Raw genomic sequence first — 25178 nt, 5'->3', positions numbered from 1 at the left:
AAGACAGGACTCTTAAATTTCACCCTCAAGATATTTCACTTACTGCAGGAAGGCAATGTCATTCACTCAGGATTCAAGGCCTAGCTCCCTCTCCTGAAGGCAGATTCCTATATGTTTCTCTTACTGCCCTAAAAAAACCAAGCAGATCTGATTTCCTGAGAAACTGGTGCTGATATCACTGTCCCTGGCTTACCCAGGCACAGGAGAAGCCTCAGAGCCACTTTTGGTCACTCCAGCTGGAGTGGAAGGAGATGGAAGGGAGTGGAAGGAATGGCTTAAGAGAGTGCAGGGCTCAGCCAGGTACAGAGGTGGCAGCATACAGTTTCCTCCTTCCTGCATCCTCCAAGCCCAGGAGCAAGCACTCTTCCTGTCCACTACTGAGCCTGGTATCCTGAACAGCCACTCCCTACAGCCAGAGCAAGTCAGGAACAGCTCTAGGGCTCCCCTTTATGCCTGTTCCAGACACTGGCAAGTGAGTTTTTTTGAGAGAGAGATTCACTGAATTTTCCAGCCTCTTACACATATAAAAGCTCTAATGCATGACCCTAGTCAAATAAAAAGTTTTTATCTTTTACTTCTAGTAATAGCTTCTATAGAAGACAGCACCATTTCTTCCACTATAATTTCCAGTAACATGTGACCCATTAAAATAATGGAGCCTTATTTAAATGGCATTTTCAATTAAAACACCTGACAGATTGAGTGATTAGGAATATACATAAAACAGGCAACAGATGGGTTTAATAGGAAGATGATCTGAGCATGCTCAATTTAGCTCAAGGAACTGCCACCAATGTGAAAGCTCCAGTAATTTTCTTAAATGTCTTGAAACTTGAATAGAAGTTGAAGTTTCATATTTTCCTTCCATTTGTAGTTATGATTCATATAAAATGGAGAACTTAGACAAAAACATTTTAAGTCTCCCAAACTATGATTTCAGCTCAACACAGAATTGGTTAGTTGGAAGAAAACCTGAAAAAGTCTGCTGTTGGACTCTTAAATTATAAACTGATTTATTTTAAAATATTGTAAGAGGTCTAGCCGGACACAACAGTGTTTCAGTTTCAACGAAACGCTTGAAATATGCAATGTGCTCAAGTAATGATCACAGTATTTAATCTTAATAATGAGTCCAGGTATTTAAAAAAACCTCAATGGTCATGAATGGTAGAATGACAAGACAGTTCAGTAAAAGCCAAACAGCTGCCTTTGAAAACACAGAACTTGACAGACCTTAAAGTATTAATCATAAACACACACATATTCTCAAGCATAAATGAACATAATAATGTTCATTTAAAATATGAGTACTAATATATTTTAAGATGCTTGCTTATTATCTGCTAGGTAGGTTAGGAATGCTTTAAACCCATTATCAGTATAATTCAATAATTTGCTCTAAGTAGTTACAAATTTTATGCACTCTCTTAACGAGTTACCTCCTTCACTTTTGGAGATGCTTTCTGGTATGGTACTGGGAATAAGATGCCTCGTACATATTTGTAAGTCTTACTGATATTCTGTTGCACAGAGAGATCTATAAAGAAAAATTAATTTTTCATGATTTCTTTTGTTACTCTTTTAAATCTTTTTACTTCCTCTTCTAGCACTCTTTAGAAGACATAGGAAAGCTTCTTTTTGAACTCCATTTTTCCTCATAACTCTGGCATATGTATTAACCTTCTTCAATTCAGTTAATTATGAGAATAAAAGATGACCTAAATCATTTGAAATGTTGCTCGTTTCAGAAAGAAAAATGTTACTCTGTAAATCCATAAAAAACAACTATTGCTAACTTGAAATTATACTGTTCAGGTCTAGTCCTCGGACAGAAAAATTCCTCAGAATAGATTAGTGAGGTTTGTGGTTGTGTCGGTACTGAGACTACTGTAGGTAAATCAAGTTGCCATGGAACCTGCTCTAGCACTGAAAAATGGTATGAAATATAGTCAGAGCTTCAAAACTTTACCAGCCACTTGAGAGATGGACAGAGAAATGTACAATGCAGGATGCTTGGGAATTTTCCAGTCAAAACACTTGTTTATCAAATACAAAATGCTTCTCAGAAACCTATCAAATGCTACAGTTTCAGCAGACTGCAGCCACATTTTCTGACCCTTCACTTAGTGGATCTCTGGAGAGCCCATATTTTCAACTAAAAGCAGAGCCTGGGACTGGGAGCCCCAGCTCCAGAGAATAGGGCTGTGCGAAATGGCTGTGTTTCAATTCAGTTTTGGATTTGGCTGTTTCAGAGGACAGTGATTCGTTTTGGTGTTTCAGATCACTGTCCTGTTTGGTTTCTGCTGAATCTCCTCCGAATCTGTTTCAAACGGGCTGCAAAGGAAGCTTCGTGCAGCTCTACCCAGCTGGGAGGGGTTTGGGGCCCCAGCGGGAAGCAGGACGGGGCCGTGGGTGGCTCGTCCAGGGGAAGGGGAGGGCCGCTACCCTCAGTGCAGGTGAAGAGACCCCCGCACGTATCTCTGATCCCTGTCACGCCAGGTCACCGGGCAGGGAACCAGCGCAGAGCAGCAAGCAAGCCTGCTGGAACCTGACACGCAACTCGGCTCTGCAGGGAGCAGAGATCTGCGCCAAGGGTCTCCTCGCCACCACTGCGCTCCCTAGGCAATGTGGGGCTGTGCGGGGTGGACAGCGGTGGCGAGGAGACCCTGGCACAGATCTCTACTCCCTGCAGAGCCAGGTCACTGCAGGGACCAGCACTGGCCTGCCACATGACCTGGCTCCGCAGGGAGCAGATACCCGTGCCAGGGTTTTCTCGCCACCGCTGCCCGCCCCGTGCAGCCTCCTTGCCGCTGCTGTCCGCCCTGTGCAGCCTCACTTCACCAGGGCAGCGCGGGGCATGCAACGGCAATGAGACCCGTGTTGCAGACCTCTGCTCCCTGCAGAGCTGAGTCGCGTGGCAGGGCACCAACATACAGCTGCTTTCCTGCAAGCCTGGGTCTGAAACTCCAAAATTTTCCAAAACATTTCTGAAACATTTCAGATACCTTGTTTTGTTTCAGAGATGTTTCTGAGCCTTCCATTTCAATTTGTATTCAGTGTTCTGGGTGCTGAAATGGCCCCAAACACCTCCAAAACAAAACAGCTGGCAAAATTTTGCACAGCCCTACCAGAGAAGTCCTGGCATGTGAAATCCCCTGCCATCAGGGACTCAAACTCTCTCAAAACCCCTTGCTGGCAACTTTAGCTAGGCACCTTACTGATGGAGGCGGGAATCTGGAAACACTGTGAGCTCCTGGAGGTTCCAGGCTAGAGTAGTTCACATGGCAGCACTTCCAGGGACCATACCAGATATGAAGGCTGTTGACTGAGGCTGACCTAATTCTTGTCAGTTCTATTGTTGGCCCCCATATATAGCAGTGGTGCCCAACCTTCCGGCCCCATGGGCTGGAGGCCTGCTGTGGGGTCAGTCCACCCACTCAACTCCATTCGTGTCACCCCAACCCCATGCTTCTACCTGACCTTGCACAGCCAGATTTGGCCACATACAGGCCTGATCTAGCACACAGGGCCACATTATCCAACCTATAGGGCTCCTCATGGATCCAAATTTGGCACCACTCCCTGCTGCCAAGTTTCTGGACCTCTGGGGAGCCCCAGGGTTGGGTGACAGCTCCATGGACTGGATTTTCCTCTAAGTTAGACATTGAACACCACTGTTATATAGGAAAGAGGAAATGGACATGTAAAGACCTCTCTATGTCTTCTTCCTTGGCTGCTCCAACGGCAGCTAGGACAGAACTGGAGAGGGAAGAAGCTTTTTCCTGCTCTGGTCCTCTTCCAGTGACTGCCACTGTTGCTCCTAAGAGCTTTTCAAACAGCAGTAGCAGCATGAAACTGACATTATTTATCTTGGATTCATTGCTCAGTGTTAGTGGGACTATAGGGGGTACATATGATTTTGGTGGCACACTGGGATATATATTGATGCAATGTCATCTATTATTAATACATCCCAATCAGCTAAATCCTCAGTAAGTTCCTTAAAAATACATATTTTACATCTTGTTTAGAAAACAAAAAGTTACTCAACCATTTGATTACCTGCATGTGCATAGTGGTTCTTTATTTAAGTATATACAGACCCTGTGATTGGCATCTACTGAGTAGCATCTGTCCTTTATGGATGCACGGAAGTGGCTTAGCATTATGTGTTCACTTTGTTTTTTTATGAACAATCTTAGATTTTAGTATTTAGTAGACACCAGCATTTTTTAACGGTATGCGTAAATTAATTGCAATCAGTTCCTGTATTAGTTCCAAAATTTATATTTTGCTTATTTACTTTGTCACAGATCATTCTTCTCTCAAAATGTTAATTCAGGAAAATAAAATATATCATTAATAGCTTCTACTTGGACATGTCTGCATGAGACGTTTATTATACAGTTCACTAATTAGCTGCACAGTAAATGTTACACATCTACACATGCACTCCTATTAGGCCAGAGTAGATTAATTTACTCCACAGCAGTACTTGTAAATACAAGTGCTATCCTGCTGCAGAGTAAAAAACTCCACAGCAGTGCACGTGTAGATGCTGCCCCAGCTGGCTAGGACACGAGGGTGCTTCAGCACCAGGGCTGCCTGCCAGCTAGTCCTGCACTGAAGCACCCTTGTGCCCCAGCCAGCCCCTCCACAGCACATTGAGCCAAAGGGGGAGCAGCTCCAGGCTTGCAGGCTGACCCCTAGAGCCACCTGCCAGCCAGGCTCCAACCCAGGTCAATGTGCTGCACACTCCCAGGTGTACATGCAGACGTAGCACCCAAAAGCAATAAACTACAAATTTTATCCATGCACCCTGACAGCATATGTGTAGACAATGCCCTTTCTGTATTTATATGCAGCTTGTGCTAAGAACACTGCACTAGCACTGTGACAGCCAGAGGAGAGTTAAGAGCCTGCTCATTATTTTTTGATCACCTAATATAAGTCAGGGTTAAAGAAGTATCCATAACAAGTCCATAACAAGAGCCACCTTATGTTGACTTTAGTGACTCTGTTCCAAAGGTCTGCATTTGTAGAAGCACTGCCAGCAGATCAAGGAAAGTAATTATTCCACTCTGATGAGGGTACATCTGGAATAATGTCCAGTTTCAGGCTCCCCACTATAGAAAGGATATGGGCAAGTTAGAATCCAGAAGAGGGCAATGAAAATGGTTCAAGGGCTGGGACACAAGACTTATGAAAAGAGACTGAGGGAACTGGGTTTATTTGTTCTGCAGAAGAGAGGATTGAGAGGGGATTTGATAGCAGCCTTTAACTACCTGAAGGGTGGTTCCAAAGAGGATTTCTCAGTGGTGATAGATGACAGAACAAGGAGCAATGCTCTCAAGTTGTAGCAAGGGAAGTTTAGGTTGGATTTTAGGAAAAAACTCCCACTAGGAGGGTGGTGAAACACTAGAACAGGTTACCTAGAGAGGAGGTGGAACCTCCATCCTTGGAGGTTTTTAAGGCCCGGCTCAACAAAGCCCTTGGAGGAATGATATACAGTAAAATCCCTGTTACCCGGGATTTTACTAACCAGCACACTAGCAACCAGAATATCTGGCCAGCCAATCAGACACAAGTGGGTGGGGCTGTGCTGCTGCCGCTCCACATATGGCTGCCATCGCACCCCCACCCCACACGATTGGCCAGAAACCCTATGCCCTCCAGTAACCGTCATTTTTACATTGTCTGCCCCCACCACTCCCCACTCATGCCAGATATCAGGGATTTTACTGTAGTTGGGGATGGTCCTGCTTTGAGCAAGGAGTTGGTCTAGATGACCTCCTGAAGTCCCTTCCAACCCTCACTTTCTATGACTCTATGTTTCCGATAATCTGTTTCCAAAACAGAGTCCATTCCTACAAGGATCACACAGGAAGCAGAGTCTGTTTGCCTAAGAGCCACCCCTGAGGAAGAGAAGAACCAGACAATTGCTTCAATGGGAACCGTGTTTCCACCTACCTCTCTGAGGTATTCTTAAATTTAGTGGAATCCACATAGAAAAGTTACAGTTAGAGCAGTTCAATCTTGACCTATCCTCCAACAACTTTAAGTAATAAAGGAAAAGAGGCAGCCATTAATATCACAATCCTGTGGCAGAGAATTATTACCTAGAATAAAGGGAAGGCCAAGGATTCACTCAGTGAACCACAGAGCATTTGATCCATACTTGCCCTGACATGGGAGCAGTTTTGCTATTTTGTGATCTTGTAAACATGAAAGTCTACGATTAGTGACTGATTAGGGGCTACTACAACAAGGACGGGCAAGGTTATACTATATTTTTCCTCATTGACTTAAAAATTATAAGCAATTAAACATTAATATTATAACACATTTATTAAAGTGTAAGACACAAGTAAAAAGAACACAATAAATGACAAGTGTTCGTATAAAAAAATTGAATGTATATATTGTTAAAAGGTTAGCGTTCTAGCTCCATAAGATTTATATAACAATGTTGTTTACAGATTAAAAAATACATATTCATCATAAAATGGAATGAAAAACTTCATCACTTGTTTTATTTTAATTTAATTTTAGGAAGTTTTACTAATACTGCAGCTGGTGTTAAGTTGAATAATATTATTAAAATACTATCCTGGTTCTACACAAAGATATGAAATGTTTTGGGTGTACTACTGTGAGGGGTTACTCCTGTAGTAGTATTATTAAAATGCTGTATTCCAAACTTTTGTTACTAATCAAACCGCAGCAGCAGCAGTTACCAGTGAGCAATCATTTTATAGCAATTAGTATTTTAAGACTATAACAGAAGGAAAATGTACTTAAGTAGCCAGCCGCTGCCAAGTTTGTAAAACTAGATTCTGCAGCTATATTCTATATTTATTAGACTTTAAGGACATAAATATGCAAAGATGCATTTCTTCCAGAACCAATATCATGATAAATATTTAAAAATAAAACCTTTTATCGGGACTTAACACACAATGAATTAAGCCCTTTATACAAAGCCATCTCTATAAGACAGTTCTCCCAAGGCTCAAATGAGAGAGAACTGTTTCTGGAGCTCAAGGGATTAATATTCTAGCCTCAGTTTTTCACATGCATATACAGAATTTATATAGTAAACTCTGCTGTCTACAACGTACAGTGGAGTTGCATCATACGCGCACTTAACTTACGCAAATTCAACTATACGTGCTCGGCCAAAAAAAAAAGAGAAAAATAAATTTAAATAGTGCGGGCGATTCCGCCCGCCATTCCACTCAATGAGTTCCCACCTCTCATAGTGTGAGCATCTCACCGCGCTGAGTGTGATTCTAGTGTTTAAAGATACGTATTCTTCGTACAACATGCCCCTAAACGCAAGCCAACTACTTCATCTGGTGCTCAACCGAAGAAACAGCGATCTGTTGCAACATGTAATTTTGACTATACGCGATTTTCGCCTTACACACTGACTTTAGAACCTAACCCCCGCGGAAGATGCGACTCCACTGTATGTGTTGTTATAAAATGTGACAGAGCTTCTAAACTGCATCTTAAAGGTGCTTTGCAAAACAAGGAACTAACTATAGTATGATTCCCTGGAACACTGTGGAATATGAAGTTGGGCTCGCATAATTTAAATGAATTTTAACTGGCTGGTGCCATTAATTTTCCCAGAGGTTTGTTTGGAGTTGCTGTTTCACAACAAACACTTAAGCCCAAACTAGTAACACACTTATTTCATACAGAAGTGTAAGCAGCTCACTCCTTCATTAAACCCAATATTCCCAAGTAAGGCACCCATACTTCAAAACGTCTTTTTTGAAAACCTCCAAGGGTGGCCAGCTGTTCTACTACCCCAGGTTCTAGGATTCTGTTACTCATTCTCTAAGGCTAAGGCTATCACATGCACAGATCTAAAAGAAATATTTATAGCAGAGTCGAAGGGGTCCCATCATTCTTCCCTCTGTTCAGCAACTGTGACAATAGGAAATAATTCTCCACCTATGGAGTTTCTCTCTTAATACAGCAGTTGCACAACAAAAAATAAGAACAAATCATAGAATTATAGAAAATTAGGTTTGAAAAGGACTTCAGGAGTCTAGTCCAATCCCCTGCTCAAAGCAGGATCATTCCCACCTATATCATCCTAGTCAATTCTTACATGCAAGACAATGCACTTGTATACTTAATTGCTTAGCTTTGACCCAAGAAACCTCTCCTAAGGACAAAGCAAGCATCGCTTTTTCATCACCTTTGTGCTGCCATAAAAACTGTTAAGGAGGAACACAAAGGCCAAGCAAACATATCCATACCCCTTGTTGCACCATAAATAGTGGCCATGAGGAAGGTGGTATCAATTAGTGTCGCTAGCAGCCGATGTTTGTTTACTTTATGGTGCAAGAATGCAGGCAGCCTGGAGCTGCCCTGACTCACTCTCCAACTGGTTGGGGCAGGTACCCCAGGGTCTTGAGGCCTAGTCCTGTACCCAGCCCTGTGCAGACTGATCTGACCCCAGTAAGTCCCAGGTTGGATTAATCTGCTCAAACCCTGGAAGTGCCTGCCCAGCTGTCCCTGATTATGGAGGTGCACCGTTGGGATCTCTGGGGTGCACTTCAGTAAGTGGGGAAAGTCAGGTTTCCCTGCTTACCAAGGTACGGCCCCAGACATCCCAGGGATGTGTCCTGGTAAACAGGGAAAACCGGGCAGGTGTTCCCAGGACTTGAGGGGCCTGATCCTGCATGGGAATTCCCATGGTGCACAAAACCAAAAACCTCAAGCCCCAGAAGAACAAGTTGCCTGTTATCCCATAGCATCATGGGGCAGGACAATTTAAAACTTAACATTTCACCCAGTGAAGCGGATCAGATGTCCTGGGACACATCCCAGTGTAACTGATCTTCTTTCGGCAACATCTACTTCCACCCTAACATATGCAGTTTACCTGTCATTTCGGACTGGGAGTAAGTGAAGCATGAATGGAAAGGTACATGTTGCTGGTACATTTAAATAGCATGGCAAAGGAAACTAGCTCAAGAGAGAAACTGCTCTTCCCCTGGCTCTTGTTGAATTTGAAAAAATAGCAGTCACTCAGCCATTTTTCAGCTGCTCCCCTCCCACACTTCCATTCTGTTTCTTCTCTGTAGTGCTCAGCTTATCCACCACAATGTTCCCCATTACTAAAAGCAGAAGTAAAATATGATGGTACAGAATGTTACATAAATACTTAGACATATGAAGTACCATAGAGCCCTTTCTGCCTTCCTAAGTTTGGATATTATGGTCTCCATATAAAGTTAAGTAAAAAGTTTGTATTTTTAATTGGTGTGTTAAGGCATGGCTGCATTGTATCAGACAGTGTTGCAGGGAAGACAGCCACCTACTTCCTGTTACTTCATACACACTTAGATACTCAGTCCCTGATGTAGCTGAGATTTTAAAACAAGTATAGTTATATAGGCCCTTTATTAAAATCAAAGCGCAAAAATAACACTAGGTATCAACGACAAAAATAAACAGGACCAATGTTTTTAATTAAAAACACAGATATTATTACATAGAAGTTATGACTCAGTGCCTGAAAAATCACTTCAGCTAAATGAATGAAGAAAATAAAACTTATTATTAAGCCTACCATTCTGCCACATACACAATATAAGTGTGGATGGCAGAAATAGAGCATAAATGTCTATGTTACGGTGTCAAAATAAAGGAGGAGGAATGGTACCTAAATAGTAAAATTACAAAGCTGAATTAATTTCATAGAACCAGATATGGGATTTGTAAGACTGTTCTTTACAACTCTGAAATTCAGAACAAAACAAACTTGAATATCTTTTCACTAAAAAGAGGCAAAAAACTGCAAGGTGTAACTTGACCACTTTTGCAAGAAGTAAATATGAAATTACTTAAGTGTAAGTGTTTGAAAGTACTTCATCATTTTTATAATCTCAACAATATGCTATGCAAGCAAAATGAAGCATAAGACTTCAGTATGCTGTGAATGAGACTCAATTTTAAACAAGAGTCCATATTCTTTTTTCATTACTGACTTTCTAAATATTAGAAATGACATTTTGTTCTTCTCAGTGCTGAACAGCAAAGCAATCTTGTAGACATAGGTAACCAATACTAAAAAACCACTTCAAGAAATGTTCATGAAATGTATGGGAAAATTATCAGATGAGTCAGATATGACTATCATTTCTTAATTCTAGTTACAAATTTTCTCCTATTGACTACCAGTAAAGCATAAGCAAAATCTCACATCAGAGAACTATCATGAATTACTCAGGGTATAACCAAGTACAGATTTTTGCCTAAGATGTTTCCTTAGCTTATTGCCCTCTGCCCTACAACAGATAGTGTGTGAAAATATGTTAGACTGTGAGATACCCAAAAACCTAGACAGACTGACATGAATGGGGTACAATCCAAGAAGACATCATTCTGCATCTCCCCGTTTTTGTGAAATCAAACATTTAACTTATTTTCAAAGAGAAAAGTAGGGAGAAAAGAACAAGCTGCTATGCATTAACTATGCAAGAGATACTTAAAAACATCTCAATGACAAATCAACAAAACCTCAGCCTTTTATGAAAGTCATAAAGATAGCATCTTTGAATGCACTGCAGTCAAATAAAATATTGCAAGCGATAATTCTTAACCTATAATTCATACAATAATGCAACACCTCTTAACCTGTTACATAAGTTCCTTACATATACATTAACATATGAATCCTTAATCATCATAGGAAAGGAGAACCAAGTGTTGCTTATAACATGTGTTAGGTACCTATTTTGTTTGCCAGGAGTCCTTTTACCAAAAATATACCATTATTGTCATCAGTACAAACACCAACTCAGCTATCAAAGTGCTTGCCAACAAACAAAATATCACACCAAAGCAGCTATATTAAAAGGATAACAACAGCCTAAATTAAGGCTAAAAGAGCAAAAAAACCGCAGTGTTAAGGCTTCCACCCTTTTGCTAAGGACAGACTATGGAATCCTCCTGTACATTTATCCTACTAACTTCCACAGAGTTACTGACATAAGACAATTCTCCCCAACATAAATTGAGGGCTCCACAGTCTGGATACTAAATACTATTCCTCTTTATGCCACTGTAGAGTAGCGTAGATTTTTGAGAGCAGTGAATGATTTAAATTTGAGGGCTGGCAACCTACAGCCCACACGCTGAATCCAGCCTGCCAAGCAATTTTATTTGTCCCACAAAGCTGGCACATCAGCAACAGGAGGAATCACTGGAAGTGACTGGGTCAAAAGCAGTGGCCTGCTTTTAGACCAAGCTGAATTAATTCAGTCTACTTACTGTTGCTAAAGGTTACTGACCCCTGATCTGATGTGCTGCAAATATTTATTCTAGTTAGAAAAAGTATATCTTTATCAAAATATTTTCATTTTATTTCCTAACACACTAAAACCATTAAATTATGTATATATAAAGTTTTAGACAATAAAGTAAACACACACCTATTCCTATCGTGCTGTTAGTGCTATAATTATTTATCCCAGAAAAAGTTAAAATGAATTAAGGCCGTTGGGGAGGGAGGGAAGGGGAAGGGAGAAGGAAGGATAACAGCTCTTACCCTTTTCTTCATCTATTCGGAAAACACCAACACCAGATCCATCCCTGATTGAATACTTTATCTCTCCATCTCTTCCTCCATCCTCATCATAGGCAGATATTGTCATTACAGATGAACCAATTGGAGCATCTTCTTTTACTAAGCCTTTATCCGCAAAAATGGAAAACTGTGGAGGGTGCAAATTTTCATTTACATCAACTACCTCAACCTCAACATAACAGGTGGAAGATAATGAAACAGGCTTTCCTTTGTCCTTGGCTCGTACAGTCAGGTTATAAACTTGCTTCCTTTCAAAATCCAGTCTTTGTACAATACGTATAGCTCCACTCAACTTATCTACATCAAAGGTCCCATCTCCATTATCTAAAAGGCTGTACCGTACTTGACTTGACTGGCCTAGATCAGGATCATAAGCTTCTAGCCATGTGATGATAGTTCCTTCTGGAAGATCCTCTCGAATTTTCACATGATAATTTGATGGAATAAATTGAGGAGGATTGTCATTAATATCTTCTAGAGATACTTTCAAAAGTACAGTTGAAAACAATTGAGGCTCTTCATTTGGTTGATCCCTAGCTTCTATTTTCAGGAAATGCACATGTTGGATTTCACGATCCAGAGCCCCTACAACTTTCACAACACCTGTCACACTGTCAACGGTAAATATGTCCGTGTCTGTAAGAAGAAAATATTTCACTTCTCCATTGGGCCCCAAATCTCTATCTATAGCTTCAATCTGAATAATATCACTGTTAAGCTCCTTGCTTTCACTCACTTCAACAAAATAGCTATTCTGTAAAAACTCTGGTCGGTTATCATTAGCATCCAAAATTTTGACATCTAAAAGACGCCAGGCAGACTTCTGTGGTATTCCAAGGTCATACACAGTAATATTCAAAGTGTATGCATCTCTAACTTCTCGATCAAGAGGAGATAAAACTTTCAACATTCCTGTTTCCATATCAACAATAAAATGACTGTCGTCATTCCCTCCAGAGATGGCATAAACCAGTTTCCCATTGAAGCCAGTGTCAAGATCAGTGGCATTCACAAGTATTATGCTGGAACTGACAGGTTCATCTTCCCGTATTTCAACACTAGTGGGGAGAGTTCTTCTAAACTGAGGCGGGTGCATATTCACAGAGTGAGTGTCAAAGAAAGCATCCTCAATCTCTCCACGACTGTGTAACTTATTTGCCTGCAGCAGTTTTTCTGCCAACATTTTGGCTACTCCAGTCTCTTCACATTGCAAGTCGACTGGTTTGCGACTAGCAGCTATGGTAATGTTGATATATAATGGTCTTGCAAAGTTCTCTCCATCTGTAGCTGTAATTCTCAGACTATGGAAAGACACTTTAGCACCCAACCCATCTATTAGTGGTTGCTTTAGTGACAGAACCCCAGAGTTGGGGTTTAAACTAAATAAATCTAGTTCATTGCCAGATTCAATTTGGTACCTCACCAACTGGAGCTCATCAGCATCGATAGCAGATACAGTAGTTATTTGCTCTCCAACACCAAGATCCCTGGGAATTGTGCCCTCACAGTTTATTTTCTCAAACAGTGGTATGTTATCATTTAAGTTATTTAAAGTAATAGTAACAGGAACTTCAACCTCACGACGATATGGTGTGCCCCAATCAGATGCACGAATCCTTAAATTATAAACCCTTGGCATCAGTTCATAATCCAAGTCTTCTGAGGTACTTATTATACCACTGAAATGGTTAATCACAAATGGCAAAGGATTTAAGTTTGCAATGCTGTATGTCACGTAACCATTCTCACCCTCATCAGGATCTTTTGCACTCACCCGCATGACACTGGTACCAACTGGCACATTCTCATCGAAGGAAGCTTTATATGATGTTTGCATAAATTCAGGGGGATTACTGTTCATACTTACTACTTTAATTAATACTTTTGCAGAGGCTTTTCTGTCACTCGTCATGACTTCCACTTCTAAATGGGATGCATGTTGAGCTTTTATCTTTTCTAAAATGGTAATAAGACCTGTATGAGGGTTTATGTTGAATCTGATTTTGCCTGGTGTATTTTTAAAAGTATACTTTGAATGAGGATAACGAGGTAGAGCTTTTACCATTATCACAGGAGTATTTGGAGGGGCAAATTCACTTATCTCTGCTCTATAAACATCTTTTTCAAACCTGACTGGTCCAGACTTAAACTGTGGGGATGTCACATGAATAACTTTCACGGAAGAAAACCGCGAAGGATATCCTTTATCTTTAGCCTGCAAAGTAAGATTATATCCAAAAGGTTGGCTCTCCCAATCAATATGTCCAACAGCTTTGATTTTGTATTCTTTACCTCCTGGAACAGACCGCAATGTTTTAAACTGCTGAAGTGGGTCACCTGCCACAATGCTTAGAGACGCTATTTCTCCATTTGAACCCTGATCATTGTCCTCAACAGTCACAACTGCATATGTTGGATCCTTGTCAGATTCTGAAGAAGCCAAAGCAACAGCTGTAATAACAGGGGCATGTTCATTTGCCTGCTCTATATGAACAGTTAACCTTGCCATACTGCTAATACCACTGCTACCATATAATTTCATTCCACGATCCACTGCAAGAATTTCCATCTCATATAGCTTTGCTTCTGAATAGTCAAGTCTACCAGTTACAACTACTACACCGCTGGTTGGATGTATTGCAAACATATCTGTTCTTTCTTTAAAACTGTAGTAAAACTCTCCATTGGTTCCGATATCTGCATCTGTTGCACTGACTCTTGCAATACTGGTCCTTATTGCTGTATTTTCAGGCAAAGAGACACTGTAAGATGTTGGAGAAAACAAGGGTCTTAGATCATTTGTATCCAGTACCTGAACCCTGACCTTGGTGCGTGCTTCGGTGTTAGTATGCTTTTCAACAGCTTTCACAGTCAGTATGTAATGGTCTTTCACCTCTCTGTTCAGAATAGCTGTATTTCCTCCCTTGGTCCGTATTCTCAAAAAACAAAAATTTCCAAGAACATACTCTTCAGCTTTGAACAAATTTTCGTTGTCACCAGAAATAATTTTGTATCGTATATCCCAAAGTGGATTTCTGATGTAAATGCCCATTTTTACTGGATGCCCAACATAAGTCTTGGCTGCAGAATTTTCATACACAGTGGCATTGTACTGGACTTGTGTAAATTGCATTGGTGAAGCATGATGTGGTATCTGATTTCCTTCACAGTTTCCAAAATGCTGCACAAGCAGCAACAGCAGCAACAGCATGGTCAAGTATCTCTCCATGATGGCAGTTATTAAATACCCTGAAATAAAGTAAGGGAGCATTAGGTAAGGCTTGGCAAAAATATTATCTACCATTATTTCAACTTTGATTATGTGATTTGAATAGAAAAATATAAACTGCACATTCACAATGTAACTAGGACTAACATCATTAGACTATACTCTTTTCACAAAGAATTCCAACATTTCAGACTGTTTAAAAACAGATAAATAACAACAGTAATGAAATTGTAGAATTGCATACATACAGAAACCAAAAATGCAGGAGATGCGAGTCTAAATTAATTAATTACATTTCAAAATTAATTTAACCTATGCAAAGAATAAATCTGAAGCTTCTCCGATGGATGAAGAGATGGTGTTCAGGCATTACAGCGATGAGCATGATAAAGACACTGGATGAAAAGCTTGCAAATGACTTCACTAGATAATTTCAGAGGACCTATAGGCTGCTACACTCCCTATCCAACTAGGAATTTACATTCTGTTACATCTAGAGTAAAGGCAAAGGGAAAGGGACATGTAGCTGTAGTCTGACAAATTCTCAGAATAGCCCCATCGCCTTCCGCTAATACTATATGAAAAGCTTCCAGGAAAACATGTTTAAATTCAAAGTAATTAACCCAAACATTTTAAATTCTTTCCTTCTTTTGCCACTTATTGTATTTATCCCATTCTCTCTCTCTCCTCCTTTAACTATTCTATTTTATTAGCATTTTTACCTTTTTCTATTATACACTGACTTTCCTACTCTCACCCATTCTCCATTTTACAATTCTCACAACTCTCATGCTCTTCATCCATCTCTTTACCCTCTTTTCTCCACATATTCTATTCTCTCTCCAGTCTTCACTCCATCTCTTTTCACCTTTGCCACGAGTCTGCCTTCAATGCCCACCAATGACTACAACCCTCTTGTCTCAGTGAAAGGCACTTTTTTTTTTTTCATTGCGCCTTTTCCCATCTTCTCAGAAAGATTCACCCATGCTCTGGTTTTGACTTTAGATAAGTTTCTAAAACAGGGGGAAGAGGGACAACTCCACCTTCCCTCTTTCCTTCACCAGCCCACAGTACTTAAGCTAATTCATCCATTAACTGTCCCAACCTTGTTACTAGAGGCAATTAGAAGACCTGATTCTACCTCACACAGTTAACTGATGACTTTTCCACAACCATAAATGGTTAGAGGGTCCCTGAAAAAGTGCATAACTTAAGGCTTGCATCTGTAAAATCTACAACTGCAGAAAGTTCTACAGGAACCTTCAATAACTGGTAATGTTTCGGTGGGGGAAAAGAATGGAATAACTTTTCAAATTTAGTTATCAGCTTACATGGTAAAGGCTACTTCCATAACAATGTAAGGAATGAAAAGCTTCTTTAAAAAACAAACAAAAAAATGAATCTACTAGATTAGCTCTGTAGATTAAAGGATCTCAAAACTGGGCATGATTTTTGTGGGCTCAATAAAATATTCTTGCTGGTCGGAGGTTCACAACTGGCCCCTCGGCCCAGCTTTTATAGACCTTCCTCTGTCTCTCCAAGCTACAACCTGTTCTGGGAACAAACACGAGACTTGGGCTTGCATGGCTTCATTAGCAATAAATTCATTTAAACAAGATAAATAAATGAACATTTTCACCTGAAATCACTCCAATAAATATCTGATTATGTCAATACTTCTCAAATTCAGGGCAACTGAAGAATCCATTAGACCATGCTAAAGGGCATATTATGACTAAGCCATTTTTTTAAGCAATCAGTAAGAGACTAGATGAGAACAAATCTCTTAGAAGTGCTTTGCCTATACAAATTTAAAAACCTCAATTGCCCCTTTGCTTTGGCAAGGAAGAAGTTATGAGACCCTGGTATGCATTTCTGTTGGCAGCACATAAAAGATTAAATGAGCTGTACCTTCCCAGAGGTCAAGCCCCCACTAAAGATATCTTGGATTTGCTTCTTTGATTTCAGAGTAGGGGGCAGTTATAGAGCAGTTGCTGTCTATATTATGCACCTGACATTCATCTTTCTAAGATATTTACAAAGCACAAACTATCCAAATATCCACACCAGAGCATCTCTGGCTGGAGTCTTCATCCTTTCCAGCAAGATTTATGATTGCCAAGAGCAAGGGCACTGAAAAAATACAGAGGGATTCTGCCTCTACCAGACATTTCCTTCTGTACACATCAGTGATTTTTTTCTCCTTCGTAACTAGAGTTAATTTGATAAAAATTCTACAAAGTCAACTTCATGGAACTTTTTGGGACTTATGTTATTTTCCTGGGGTTATTTCCAACCTCAAAGATACAGTTGAGCTGTAAAATTTAAGAATGATGGAGGAATCTGATTTTATGTTGCTTTTAAGATCTTGTTTCTTCGTTTTTTACAACAATATTACATTTTCTGACACAACTCTTGGCATCTTGTGTGTGTCACTATGCAGCTCTCCTCTCCCCTTCCTTACAAATAATATTACGGAAGTCGTCATTTAAAAAAAAACAAAGAAAAAAACAAAAAAATAAACTGATGATCTTCCCATTATTAACTATTGCTGACTTCTAATGCTCTGGGAAATCTAACACTCAGCACCAGATGTTCTTATGTTCCAAAGTTTAAAATTCTCTTTATAAAAGACACTTCATGTGTCTGTAAACAGCTGTCATTCTTATTTGCTGCTCAAATTACCAAATAAAGGTGGTAAATTGGAATATATGAATATATGCTCTTTTTTAGAATTCTTAGTAATAGATATAAACATTATCAGTCTTTTAACTGATAATCCCATCAAGATTTTCATTTAGCATAATATTTCTTAAGTAGTTCTCATTTATTTTCCATAGGAATCCCAAATATGTAATAATTATTAACTAATATGTCAGCGATTAAATCATAATTTCACTGTTACCAGTAAAAAATCCAGACCTGAATATCTACTTGACAATGCTGACTCAAAACCTAGAACGGAAGATGTCTAAACAGATTAATCTAGTTTAAAAAAATCTACTAATTGGTATTCCTGTGCCTCAAAACATTCAGCTTTAAAATCTGGCATTTTTCAGCTGGCGCCCTAATTTAGACACCAACTGGAATTTAAATTTATCTGACCTGATATTATCTGAAGATCACTGTGCAATCTATCATGATTAACGTCTAAAAGCATTAACACACAGTAATTTCTGTGGCTGAGTATTATTTAAAATAAATATAAAAATGCAAAGATACCAAGTTATATATTATGCAGTCTTTATAAAAAATGTCAGGGATTATACTTTATCACCTATAGCTCATTCTTAGTGAACCAAAATGATTACATTTCAGAAACATTTTTGCCAAAGGCTACACTTTGAACTCTTATAGTTTTATTATCACTGAAATATCAGTGGTTTATGATTTTCTATCCATATTCAAAATATAGTGAAAATGTTTGCTTAAATAAGTATCATAGCCCTAGGTTTATAAAACGTGCACAGCATGCTCTTCTAAAAAGCCAAACACAGACATACTCTGATTTCCTATTAAGATATTCACATTTTTGCTCAACATAACATTTTAGTTTGCAATATATGGTGTTTTTTCCTGTAGTGGCAGCTTTCTTACCTAAATATTTAACTCATGACAAACTTACTGTATTGTTTTGTATAAGACAGACACAAAAAGCTATCATTTAGAAAAGGCAAGTGAACAGTGGGAAGTGTGACAATCAAAAAGATGGACCAAATTACACAACTACGACTAAAGATATATCACACTATGTTAACATGGGCTCCAATCTCATCTCTGTTAACAGTATGAGGAGAATAGCCCAAGTCAAAGGCAGAATATGAGAAAGCTCAGAATTGCACAGATTTCCTAACCCCCAATCCATGACTTTAATTTCAGAGTTGCCATTCCTCTACTCACAAGACCCATCAATTGAGCTACTGTTAACTATGATCACAAAATGTTTGTAGACTTAGACTCTGGTTATGAGCATAGTCTGGTACATTGAAAACTTCATTAAAAGTTCTCAGTACACAGAAAATGCCCTAGGACCCTTGTTTACCAATATAGGATTGGTTCCTAAAGTAGTTTCTAACATTTTCTTCTACTGAGATTTCTCATTATTTTCACACACACAAGTGTTCGAGAGCATCTTTAGTTTTTAAGATATCTTATTCAACACAAAACATATATATTCTAAGATCACTTAGTAGCATCAAAACAGCCCTCAGAGTAATGTATGTAAATTACTGGTGTCCGAACCTCCAAATGCTAATTCAAAAGTTGCTACTCAAGTTAGCAGAAGTTTGCATGACTGGATGTTTCCTAGGATGTTTGATACAGGAATAGCAAGACACTGATTGTGTAGGCTATTCCAGTACATTTTAATTCATCAGAAACTGAGCATTAACTGATTAAGGGCAGTTATTTCTGGTTCCCACATCAGGAAGCAAATATTTACAGGTAGATCAAGTTTTAGGCCAAACCTTGAGAATGTTCTCTGTACAGTAAATCCAAAAAAGGATTTTTTATTATCTGAAAAATTAACATGTGAAGAAAACATATAGTAGCATTACTTTAATAAAGCTGTTAAGTTATTCAGAAAATGTAAAGATTAACATAAGAGTTTCAGCTTGTGACTAAACTCCAGTAATTTTAATGTTTATATACTACTCGGTTAAGGGCCTGATTCTGAGAAGCACTTAGTCTCTCTCAGAGCCAGATATTCTATAGACATCTGGGCTGACTAAATCCCTAAAAGTTGCTTACATTTTCCACACAACTGTTTCTACTGTGTGGAGTGTACAAATACTCTGAAACTTGCAACAGACAAGTAGGAATTGTTTTAGAATTGGAATTTAGAAAAATTCCCAAGACACGTGCTTGGAGGAGCAAAAAGACTTCATTTTTGTTCCTCCAATATAGTTAACAGCTTACAATGTCAGAACACCTCTGTTACTTTCCTGTACTCCAACAAAAGAATGAAAAACGGATTTAATGATACTCTATCAGTAGAAAACTCTTCAACAGCAATTACTGTGGATGAGTTTACCACAGAGAAAAGAAAATTGCAATGAGACACTATCATCCTTTGTCTAGCATTCATAATGCTTCTTATTACAACAAACAGAAAAGTATCAAACAAGGCAGTGGAAGTGCTAAATCCAAATGGACAAATGATTATCAAACTTTCCTGGGGACAAATAGTTTCATGTGACATGTCTTGGGGTTAAATATTATAACACAACTTTGTATTCCACATATTTCTTTGAAGTATGGTACCTCTTTCTTCCAAAGTCAATGGGAGTTTTGTAGCTGACTTGAATGGAAGCATTTCTGGGTCCTATAAGGCTGTTCTCGCAAGTGAAGTTATTGAAACCGTGGGACTATTATAATGTTGGGATGACTTGAGTCCTTTAGAACTCTCTTTTACATATAAATAAAAGAGCTCAAAAAAGCCTTAGAAAACAAAGGGCCATTGTGGTGATGCTATATGACATTTTAATCAAATCATTAAATATGCACAAATAGTAAGAAAATGCTTAACCTGTAAATGCATTATCCAAAGTTCTTATAGGCATAGAGGCACTGTGATAAATGAATATAGGTATAGTTCTTCTACTTCTGCTGGTGCATTACTTGAAAATAGCAGACATATATTGAACCTGTAAACTCAAAGATGCCAAACAGCAGGATGTTTTTAACAGTTTCCCCTAGCTTTTCCACTTATTATGGCCTCAAATTTCCAAATGCAGAGCAAGCAAAGCTTCCAAAGGGTACAAAAAATTCAAATCTGGTAGTGGACCTTTACATTTTTTGTGGGCACTCTAATAAGTGGTTATCTCCTAGAGAATGATTTCAGCCAGCCCATCAGAGGGACAATGACCAAAAAGAGTCAGGCCCCTTCAGCCCTGTGCACGTTGGCTCTGGAAGTTTCAAAGGAGTCCCACTGGCAAACAATAGCAGATACACTATTAAAGTGCACAGAAAGAAAGGGATCAGCTTGGGATCCTTAACGTGCTGTTGCTTTGCCTGGCCTGTTAAGTTTGCAGTGGCCCATCAGATGCATAATGTGTGGGTGAGCAGACACCTTCCCTCCAGGGCACAACACCCCCGTCACCTTTTCTGTTTTCCCAGACACAACTCTCTTAACAAAACCCTGCAGGCTAAATTGCTTCCAGCTCCCCCATGACTCGTCTCTCCCCGCTTGATGAGGGCCTTCCAAAGAAATCAAACTGGGAGCAGCGGGAGGTGAATCACCCCTGACCAGTAAGAACCAGCACGGCCCAGAAGGCAGGATGGGAGGGAAGAGGTTGCGGCTGCCACCCCGCCAGCCTCGCAGGCGGCCTGGCTCCGTCCCCGCTCCTGCCTGGCTTGCATTTGCTGCGGAAAGCAGCGGCTGGGGGGAGGACAATGAGGCTGCGCCCGGCTCTCCCACGCGCCCGAGCCCAGCCCGCCGTCCCCCGCCTCTGGGCAGCCGGGCAGGATGGCTCTGGCCAGGGGAAAAGCCTCCTGCTCACCCACCCCCATGCACAAAGCAGCGCGGATCCCGGCCGCGCCTCTCCGCACTTCCCCAACTCCTGCAAAGTTTGCTCGGCGCTCTCACAGCCCCCGCCCTCACCTCCGCCAGCCTCAGCGCCGCCCGGGAGGGGATGGCCGGCCCTCCCGGCGCCGCATGGTCCGTCCCGGGCGCCTTCTCTTTTTTTCCCTCGCCGCCGCCGCCGCCTCTGCTCCCGACTCCGGCTCCCCCCTCCCCAGCAGCACCCGGCCCTGCCGGATCCCTCCGCCGAGCACAGACGCTCCGGAACTCGTTCCTCCGGCACAAGCCGCGACCGGGCGGGGGGGGGGGGGGTCTACGGCGCCGGCCCCGCGGGGGGGGGTCCTGCCCCGGCACAAGCCCAGGGGACACAAAGGAAGGGGCGGGGAGGGGGCAGCGGTCATGAAAGCGCCGCTTGGGGGGTAACAAATCAGTGCTGGGCTCCTCAGCGCGGAGCTGGGGACACGGGCTGTCCCGATGGCGCCTAGAGGGGGGAGTGTGTACGCCTGAAAAAGTGTGTGTGTGTGTGTGTGTGTGTGTGTGACAGAGAAAGAGGGACAGCCTCAAAGTGTATGTGTGTGCCTGAAAAGTGCGAGCCACTGAAAAAGTGCGTGGATGCGAGACAGCCTGACAAAGTGCCCGCGAGCGCCTGGGAAGTGCGTGCGTGTGCGTGTGCGAGAGCCAAAACAGCCCCGGGCAGCTCGGCTGTGTGCGGCGGTGCCTCTCACGAGGGGGGCATTTAAAAATTCAGCAAGACGACTTTGTCCCCAACAAATACCCAGGGGCACCGAGGGGGAGGAGGGAGCCTAAAGATGATTAAATCCGGGGGGGCAGAGAGGACCAAATCCTGCCCTCCTCACGCACCCGGGCGCTTGGCTGAGAGGCGAGTACAGCCAGAGCCAACGCCGGGGGAGAGGGGCCGCCGCTCTCTCTCGTGCCGCTCTCAAGCTGCGGGCTGAGGAGCGGCCCGGAGGATGCAGCGGGGGCCCGGGACCCCCGCCTACAGGCACTGATGTGGAGCTCTGCAGTGGGGGGGCAGGGATGGGGTTTGATTTCAGATCGGACACTCCACCCACTTACCCCCCGGGCAGGCAGGCAGGCGAGGGCTGGGTGCATGAAAGCCTCAAGCAGGCAAAGGGACGGGAGGTCCGCCGGCCGCTGAGAAGGAGCTCGCTGCTGCTCCTCCTCCGCCCTGCGGCTCGGCACCAACCCCGAGTCTCCCGCCCCAGCTGGGGATCACCCGGTGCATCCCTCCACGTGCATCCTCAGACCTGTTGCTCGCAATTCTCTGCGAAAGCTCAGCAAAAAACAGCGTCTCCTAGCAGCTCCAACTGAGCCAGTGCTGCCGACACCTTCCCTGAATCGCGCAACATAAGGGGGGATCCCGGGAGCCTTCTCGGATCGAGTGCAAAATGATCTCGTCCTGTCTCGTAAATGAAAATAGCATTAAAGATTTAACGCTCTCCGATACCTCTCCGAGGGATCGCGCGGCATTAATAAATGATGGCGCTTAATAGCGATCAAACGGCGCTGGGGGAATCCCCGCCGCAGCCTCCGACAGAAACCTCCTGCCCGGCAGGAGCCGGGGCCGCCGCCGCGGGGAGCAGCAAAGGGCGGGAGGCGATTACACGAGCGCCTTTGCTACGCATTAGCCTTGCTCCGGGCTTGTCTCCGCCACAGAAAGAACGAGCGGCACCGCACTGTGATCTGGGGCTAAATCCGCACGCGCTCAGCACCACATCAGAGGGGATTGGCACCGGATTCAAGTTTTTGGGTTTCTTTGGGTTTTTTTCTTTTGTGGGGGGGGGTTCTTTTTTCTTGCAATCGGAGGCTGATGGCAGTGATTGCGATGGAGGGTGGCGACCGGAAGCAGAAGGGGACCTCGCTCCTAGCCCAAACTGACCAAAAGGGCGCCTGGAGGGAAGATCAGCAGGCGAACGGGGCGGAATAGCACCTCCCCCCCCACCCCGGCCCGCGGGCCAGGACCGGGCTGAACTCGCGGAAGTGGGGGAGGGAAGCAGCGCGCGCCACCAACACGGGCGCTAGAGGGCGCTGCGCCCCCAGACATGGGCCCGGCCGCCGCTCTCCTCGGCTCAGGCACCATTTCTGAAACCAGCCCCGCTCTTCAAATCGTGCAATGCCCGGTAGCGCAGCCTTGCAACCAGCTTCTCGTTTTGTTCGGCATTTTACAGCTTTTGCCCAAGACCTCTGTACAGCTGTGTCTGTAGAAAAGGGAGGCTGCATGGGGGAATGTGTGTGGTGGTGGGTAGAGGGCTCTCAATACAGGTATACATAAGGTGTATACACACAGCTGTATTGCAATGGAAATACTTATTTTTCTATATATCTATAATCTAGCTATATACCTTTTTTATATATATCTAGCTATCTCGATATATATTTATAGAGATAGATGTATCTCCATACCGTAGATATCCATTGGAATACAGCTGTGTGTATACATGCACCTTATCTAGCTCTCCATACACTACATATCCATTGCAATATAGCTGTGTATACACCTTATGCATACCTATCTCTCCATATATATATAGATATATATCTGTGTGTGTATATATATCTCTGTATATATAGCTATATATCCATACATCCATTGTATTATAGCTATGTATATACACCTTATGTATACTTAGCTCTCTCCATAGATATATACACACAGATATATATATAGATATATATATAGATATATACACTCATACATATATATCCATTGTTTTATAGCTATGTGTATACACCTTATGTATACCTATATATGTATATAAGTATACATACATATTATATCTTGCAATGGATATATATTTTATGGATATATATGTACAGACACTGTACACACACACACACACACGTGTGTGTGTGCATGTGTAAGTGTAGACACACATACATATATATCCATTATTTATATATATATATATGTATATTATGTTACATATATACCCATATAATATATAGCCAATGCAAGATAGCTAGCTAGATAGAGATCTCTATTTTGTGGCTCTAGATGTGCACCCACAAAAACACAGTTGTGCCTACTTAGTATCACGAAAGCAGCGTGAATATTTCCACGGATGCAACTAAGCAGCATAAATACAGACAAATATTAAAGAGAGGGTGGGGGAAAGCAATGACCTGAAAAGAAAGCAGCAGACAAAGAACTCACCAGACCAGCTGGACTTCCCGCTCCTCTTCCCCAGGGCACTTGATCCCCGCACACTTTCGGGCATTAAGCTGCAGCCATCGGAATAAGGCCGCCTCCCCTGCCCTCCCCGCCAAGCCTCTAAAGTCCGAACTTCGCGGCGGGGCCGCTCCTCAGCACATGGCCGGCGCCGAGCAAATCCAGCGCCCGCGCCCGGCTCCCGATGGCCGCATCTCGCCTCGTCCCCATCCGATCGTTAAACTTGAGGGAGGGAAAGATCCAAGTTTCTCAAGACATGTCCAGGCAAAGAGTGGGGCGAGTTAGAGTTGCAGCAGCTGGGCGGGAGCTCCCTCCTTCCCCCTCCTTCTCGGCCGCACTCGCTCCCGCCCGGACCCCGCCGGCTGCAGCACCGCCCCCTCCCTCTGAAGGGCTTCTCCGGCGGCGGCGGCTGCGGCAGTGGCCTGCCCCCCGGCGGCTCGCAGCACCCGGAGCGGAGCCTCCCGCGGCTGCCGGCGCCGCGCTCGGGCGGGGACTCAGCGCAAGTTTGGGGCGACCCGAAGCGCGGGAGCGGCTGCGCCCGGAGCGGCCGCGGTCCCCTAGGGTCCCCGGGAGACACCTCGGAGCCGCGTCCCGGCTGCGCCTCTCCCGCCGCCGCGCACCTGGG

The 25178-nt window shown here is 42.5% G+C and overlaps 1 protein-coding gene across 7 annotated transcripts in view; it reads right to left on the bottom strand.

Annotated features, from left to right (window-relative positions):
* The window catches only part of FAT1 (FAT atypical cadherin 1), a 170497-nt gene extending 145632 nt beyond the window's left edge, over window positions 1-24865 (bottom strand). For 2 of the 7 annotated variants that reach the window (XR_002088267.2, XR_002088268.2), the window contains exons 1-2: window positions 24539-24865; window positions 11576-14863 (exon numbers count right to left, since the gene is read on the bottom strand). Coding sequence is in view for 4 of the 7 variants with exons in the window: in XM_014594874.3 (XP_014450360.1) it covers window positions 11576-14863; window positions 24539-24602 (3352 nt within the window). In the remaining 3 variants the exon portion in view is untranslated. Of the gene's footprint in view, window positions 1-11575; window positions 14864-21444; window positions 21542-24538 lie in introns of those variants that run through there. The other 5 variants (XM_014594874.3, XM_019481311.2, XR_002088269.2 and 2 more) reach the window with 4 other exon arrangements.
* Window positions 24866-25178: the final 313 nt, after the last annotated feature.

Source organism: Alligator mississippiensis, chromosome 2, assembly GCF_030867095.1.
Source record: "Alligator mississippiensis isolate rAllMis1 chromosome 2, rAllMis1, whole genome shotgun sequence".
NCBI classification, from domain to species: domain Eukaryota; kingdom Metazoa; phylum Chordata; order Crocodylia; family Alligatoridae; genus Alligator; species Alligator mississippiensis.
The sequence above is the reverse complement of the archived record's forward strand: the minus strand, read 5'-3'. Positions and strand labels throughout refer to the sequence as shown.